Source organism: Callorhinus ursinus, unplaced genomic scaffold (genome assembly GCF_003265705.2).
Source record: "Callorhinus ursinus isolate GAN/ISIS: 27379988/994484 unplaced genomic scaffold, GSC_fseal_2.0 scaffold17, whole genome shotgun sequence".
Taxonomy (NCBI): domain Eukaryota; kingdom Metazoa; phylum Chordata; class Mammalia; order Carnivora; family Otariidae; genus Callorhinus; species Callorhinus ursinus.
In genome coordinates this window covers 20667900-20674834 of record NW_027397079.1, presented here as the reverse complement: position 1 = coordinate 20674834, position 6935 = coordinate 20667900, and the positions used below count along the sequence as shown (strand labels likewise).

General features: G+C 40.0%; 1 protein-coding gene across 1 annotated transcript in view; it reads right to left on the bottom strand.

Annotated features, from left to right (window-relative positions):
• The window catches only part of ASAH1 (N-acylsphingosine amidohydrolase 1), a 47857-nt gene that overhangs the window by 21149 nt on the left and 19773 nt on the right, over positions 1-6935 (bottom strand). The window contains exon 2 of the mRNA XM_025886066.2: positions 4473-4519. Within this exon, the coding sequence (XP_025741851.1) occupies positions 4473-4519 (47 nt within the window). The remainder of the gene's footprint in view (positions 1-4472; positions 4520-6935) is intronic.

The window sequence follows — 6935 nt, the reverse complement described above, 5'->3', positions numbered from 1 at the left end:
TGTGTGTGTGTGTGTGTGTGTGTGTGTGTGTTTTATTTATTTGAGAGAGAGAGAGAGAGAGGGAGGGAGGAAGAGATAGAGCATGAGCAGGGGTAAGGGCAGAGGGAGAAGCAGGGGCAGACTCCCTTCTGAGCAGGGAGCCTGATGCGGGACTTGGGACTTGATCCCAGGGTCTGGGATCATGACCTGAGTCGAAGGCAGATGCTTAACCGATTGAGCCACTCAGGCGCCCCTCTCCTTGAGTCTTTTAAAAGGACCAGGATGAAATGGAAAACTATACTCACTGCAGACTGAATCTGGCAAACCGGCTCGCTTGTGTCCTAGATGGGTCACCTAAAGAAGGACTGCTAAAATTTTCAGTTTTTGACTTGGGCAAATGAAGGCCCCTAAAAAAAACCAAAACCCTTCCAGTTTCTGCTATTATTGCAAAGACCCAGGGAATTATTAAAAAGCTGGGACAAATTTAAGTGCTCTAGGTGTTGTAAGCCCTTTACGCAGTCTTTCCAACCTCCTCCCAATTCCCAAACACAAGGCCCTAAGGAGCGAAAGGTGCTCACCCCAATCGTCCCTCTTCAGTGCCCTGCAGAAACCACTTCCCAGACTGGGAACCAATCCGTCTGCGTTGAAGCCAGAGCTACACTCTCCGTGCTCAACCGCACTGCTTTAAAGCAGTCTCTACCTCAGAGCGCTGAAGCAGTTCAAACAGTTGAGCGGGTGGGTCTCTGATAAACCTCAAGAGGTTCCCATCTCTGAACCTATTCCCTTTTGTCTAGGCCCTTTTGAGAGAGATGCACCCTTTTCCCCCTTAATTTCCTCCATCTCTATTCATTTACTGGGCCAAGATTTCTCACAGAACTATCATGCCAGAATTTCCTTCTCCCAAAGGGGAAATAATTCTAGAATTCGGTAACAGTAATCAAAATAGCCGACCAGGGGGATTCAATGACCCTTGCACATCTTTCATTTGCTCCGTCTCTGACTAGAGCTGCATCTAGAGACACTGATTATTTGCTACTATTGGATCAACTACCACCTCCTTAACAGGCAAAATCCTCAACTGATACTGGCAGAATCCAAAGTGCACCTACCCATCAAGATTCAAACAGATCCCTCAAACCCCTCTGCAGAATTAATCAAAATAAAGAAGGCCCTTGAGGTATCAAGCCCATAACAGAAGATTATAAGGCTCAGGGCTTCACTATCCCCTGCACTAGTCCCTGTAATATTCCTATTTTATCTGTAAGAAAACCCAGTGGCTAAGGATGGAGGTCTGTCCAGGACCTAAAAGCAGTAAGTCCCACTGTTTTCCCTTGGCATCCTGTTGTTCCCAACCTTTACGTGCTACTGATATCCATTCCTACTGAAAGCTGATTTTTCATAGTTTAACTATGCCGTACATTTTTAGTAATCTCGCTGATGAGAACAGCCAACATCTTTTTGCTTTCACTTGGGAACAGCAATACAGCTGGACGATAATATTTATCCCCAGGGTTTCACAGAGTCCCTCTTACTTTTCACAAACCTTAAAAGCTGATTCGGATGATAGAAAGTTTTTGGAAGGCTCTACTTGGTTAAAATATGCAGATGACTTGCTTTTGTATCCCCCCTTCTCAAACTTCTTCACAGGAGATAGCATCCACCTGTTAAAATTTGTAGCCTTAAAGGGATATAAAAATCTCCAAAGTTAAAAAAAAAAAAAAAAGTAGTTTGCTCAAATTCAGGTTTGATACTTAGGGGATCTGATCTCCAAACAAGGCCTACATTCGGATCCAGATGATACCCTTTATGATCGTTGACACGACTTTCTGACCCCTCACGACAATTTGTAACAAACTCTTCGAACCAAGGCAAGCATTTTCATGACTTCCTGAGAGTTCTTATTTAAAGGATGTAAATGGTAAATACTGTGTGGGGTATGCTACTGCAACTCCTTTTTGAAATCACTGAGGCAGCACCTTTACCTTTGGTATTTCTACCCAACAGGCTGAAATATATGCCCTTGCTCAAACTTGTCCCTTAGCCAAGGCTAAAGCCACAAACATTTATACTGACAGTTAGTATGCCTTTGGGGCAGTTCATCACTTTGGAATATTATGGAAACAATGAGATGTCCTTACCCCCAGGGGGGATGAGATTAAAAATGGCTCTTATGTCCAAAATGTACTAGATGTCATACTTTTGCCAGCTGCTCTATTAATAAGGTTCTTGGGCGTACCAGACTTGACTCACTCCCTGGAGGCCAAACAAAACCACCTCACTGGTATTTCCATCAAAAATGCTGCTCTCAAGGAGACCAACAGCCAAACCTCTGTCACAGTCCAAAGGAATGTTCTCCCAGATGATTATTTAGAAAAACTGACAAGAGATACCCAACAACTGACTCTAGAGAGGGAGAAACAATATTGAAAATCTAGTAATTGTTGGCTTGATAAAAAGAGACTCTGGTTTGGACCAATAACTGTCTGGCCCTACCAGCAATTCTAAAATTCCCACTACTTACATGCATTAAACCATTGGTCTACTAACAAAGTGTCAGTATGTACCTGTACTGTATGTTTACAAATGTACTGTGTGTTCTTGGCTGTATTCACTATTCTGCTTCCATTGTCTCTTCAAGCAGAGACTTCCAAGAGGCATATATGACTCTATGTTTGCCTTCACAGGGAAAAGCTCTCTCCTAAGTTGGAATCAGTGCCAATAAATATTTCAGTGGGCTGGGCGACTGCCTTCGGCTCAGGTCATGATCCTGGAGTCCTGGGATCGAGTCCCGCACCGGGCTCCCTGCTCGGCGGGGAGTCTGCTTCTCCCTCTGACCCTCTGACCCTCTTCCCTCTCGTGCTTTCTCTCTCATTCTCTCTCTCTCAAATAAATAAAATCTTTAAAAAAAAAATACTTCAGTGGGCTACTTTCAGACCTAGAGTCCTAGTTTAGAGCCATCGTACAATTTGTGGAGTTCTGTTACTTCTTCTGCTTTGTATAATTATTTTAAGTTTTGTATTTTGTTCCCTATCAAACTTTAAAAAAAAAAACAATGTACCCAATAAATGATGCTGGTCCAATGTTCTGAGAAAATCTCCAACACTTAAGACCTTAAGAAGATACAGACTTTGGATGGGAAGTGCCTGAGTGCTCTCTCCTAACCTTCCTTGTCAACTCAAACATGGCTTTAAGTGGTTTCCAACTACTCTGCACCTTCCTCCCTGCACAGAACATGACAAGCAGGAAAGGTCCTTCCTGGGACTGAGGGGAAAAACCACTAAATGTGGAAAACTTGACTTTTGATCACCTATGCTTTTAAAGAAAGATTTTTTTAAATTTATTTTTTTGAAGATTTTTTTTTTTAAAGAAAGCTCCACCCCCAACATGGGGCTTGAACTTGCAACCCAGCAGAAAGAAAGGAGCCTTGCAAGTTGATAGTACTTTAGATACTACTTTACTACCCCCACAGGAAGAAGAAAGGCTTTCTTCCTCCCTTGGCAACAGCCTAGCCAATAAGACACTGCCGTAACTCAGCCAATGCAAAACCACTATGCTTCAAATGCCATTTACTCCAATGGACTTTTTTGTTTGAACAGCCTTCCCAACTTCCCCTTTCCTCTATAAAAGAGTGTCTTCCTCTTTTGTTCTGCAGGCTTCCCTATGGTTTTGCTGTAGCTTGCTTGTCCTGGATTGCAATTCTCTGCTCTTCCCACGTAAACCCAGGTGTGCTGGTAAAACGACTGGCAGTTTTATTTCTAAGGCTAACAGTTTAAAGCTGTACTCTCCTTTCCCCTGTCCTGCAGCAGGCTACTTTCAGAGAGAATGAAAGCAGGGCAAAAAAGATTACTCTTCCTTATACATTTCTCTTCTTTTCCACATTCTGTATCCTCTGGGCTGGTGGGCGATTCTTAAACTTTTCTCATAAACCCATTTAGCCACAAAAGATTTGAAAAGACCATATATTATATTAAAAATATTAACATTAAATGCACTAAAATATGACACTGTCCCTTCCCTTATGTTTTTTAATCCTGTTTTGTTCTCGACAGCTTTGTTATCATGCCAAGCGTTTATTTCTTGAAGGTTTCATATATAAGACCCTACACTTTCTTCCAATATGATCTGGTGGTTTATATTCAGGTACCACAGGAAGTCATGGTTCAGCTCTGCATCTGTCAGGATGAAAAAATGCTTGGCAGTTGACAGAATTTACTGGAGAACAGAGATTCTTTTTTTTTCTTTGATTTTGATAGACTAGAAATGGGTATTTTAGTCATGGGGTATTTCAATATTTGTCCAGAGTCTTAACCAAATATATAATACACAGACCTGGAAAAAAAAAAAATCTGTCTCAGAAGAAAAAAAAATTTGTCTCAGGATAGAAGACATGACTTAAATTTTTCTTCATTATTGTCATTTTTATGAGATAATTACATAAGGGAAAAGTCTCCACAAAGGCCAAAGTCAGTTTTGAAGATCTGATGTTTACTCACGTTGGTCCAGAAGGAGGATAGGTTGATTTTCTGCAGTTTTCTGTCCACTAAAAAAAAAAACAAAGAAAATTAAGTTTCAGAAAATCATAAACTGAACAATTTGCAAAAACAGTTAAAGACTGTGTAAACAAAATCAAGCGTGATTTACCCTTTCGGATCATTACCTCTTAAAAGTCTTTTGCTCCCATGAAAACTTGTAAAATCTCAAACTTAAGGGCATTTTCAGCCTTAATTCAATTTGTACTAGTGCTGTAATTTGGATTCTATACTGCAAACATACTGAATAAAGAGGAAATGTTAAGAAAGTAGATGGAAATGTTTATGTCAGAAAGGCTGATTTATCACTAACAGTAAATTAAATCTTGATAGAGTATGATGTCACTTGAATTCATGAGCCAACTCCATTGCGACCGAGATTTGCATCCCAAACCAGATTTTCAGGACACACTGTGCAGGGCCCTTCATAATCTGGCCATACTTTACCTTCCCAGCCTCCCTTCCTGCTACTCCTCCTCCTGTCATGCACGGCCACATGCAAACATGTCCTCTGATCTCAGACCCTTCCCTGCCTGTGCATGCGCTGTTCCCGTGGCCTAAAATGCCATTTCTCCACCTGATGAACTTTGGACTTTAATTTCTAAGCCCCACTTCAAATACTGTGTTTTTGTGAAGTCTTCCTCTACTTCCCATATGAAAACAGTCATACTCTCCTCCATCCTCCCTTGCAGCACCTGTGCACATCTCTATTACCGTAGTTATGGCCCTGCATTAAAATTATGTTTCTCTCTTCACCTCCTGTGCTACAGGAGGTGAATGGCTCCCAACACTGAGACCACTCAGTGAATGAATGAATGAGACTGTTTTAGGGAGAGCTGCTGAAGCTTAGTAGCAACATAAAATCAGCTCTTAACATGAAATGGTAAAAGTTCATACGGATTTACAATGTTTTTTATTACTAGTTCAAGATAGCAAGCATGTTTATCTCCTTCCTGCTGTAGACCCAATATTGTAAAAGTAAAATAATTTTTAAAAAGAAGCAGAAATCCACAATAAGAGGTGGAATAGGGAAGGAAACCACTAGAACTATAGTTTGAGCTCAGAAAATATTTCTGCAGCAAAAATGTGTGGGAATGGAGATCTAACATCTTGCTTTAACTTTTTTTTAAATTAAGTACAGTTGACACAATATGTTACATTAGTTTCAGGTGTATAACACAGCGATTCCACCAACTGTATGTTAAGCTGTGCTCACCACAAGCTACAATCTGTCACCGTACAATATTTTAATAATACTGCTCACTATACTCTCTATGCAGTGCCTTTCATCCCTGTGACTTATTTATTCCATAATATATTAACTTTCTATAGTAAAGAAGTGTATAATGTAGCGTGACCTAACCTGTGATCCAAACATTAACTATCTAAATAACTTTACTACAGTAAAAGTTGCTCATGTAAGTGCTGTTTTCCCTTGTAATTTTAGACTCAATTCGCTAAGAAACAACACTAAGCATCAAATTATCAGAAGCTAATTCAATCATTAGAATTTAAACTCTACTTCTAAAATATTAGAATATAACATATTATATAATATAAAGCATTAATTTGATAATTCAGTATCAAGGTAGCAAAAGCTAATCTCCAAAGCCATTCAGTGTTCAGTAATAGTGGTTGAGGGTGGTTCTTGTTTGGAAAAATTTCAGCCCCTAAGTTTAAAAACCGTAGTAAAACTTGACTGCTGCTAACCTAACTCCTGTGTAATACAGAAGTTTGGATATTCACCATCTCTTTCTTATAAAAATTCACAGAAATGATAATGGTTGAGTCTACAAGAGGAAAAGGAGTTCGTGGTTGATAGTACTGGTTCATTAACACATGACAGATTCAAATATTTTCCACAAAGTACCTGCCAATCAGCACTATAATTAATAACCACAAGCTTGACACAGCTTGTGTTTTGACAAGCTTTGTACATTTGTCCAACTAAGCTTTTGTCTACACCACACATACTCTTACCACTGTCCACTGTTATACAAAATAGCCGATTCCATTACAGGTCTTACTGAATTCCGAAGTTCTCAAGTTCTTCGAGAGCATCCTTGCCTGCAGTTGTTCCATGAGAATACATACAGAGACTAATTCTTCAGTCTCAAACTTGGCATTGATGCTTTAATAAATAGCAATAACTGATCAGTATCAGTAACTTCAGTATCAATAACTGGGAATCAATTTGCCTTGCTCTTCAACTGATATGGATGTGTCTACCAATGTCCCAGGTAGCTGTTCTCATCTAAAGGCTAACAGTGCACAACGAATTTTCTCAGGACACACTCTTTTCTACTGCTGCAATCAAATGTGATTTCATTAACTCACCACTGCTAACTGCCTTTCCCTGCTTTGCTAACAGATGAGCTACCTCAAGACTTATTTTGGCTGCAATCTCATTTTGCTTTTAAAGATTTG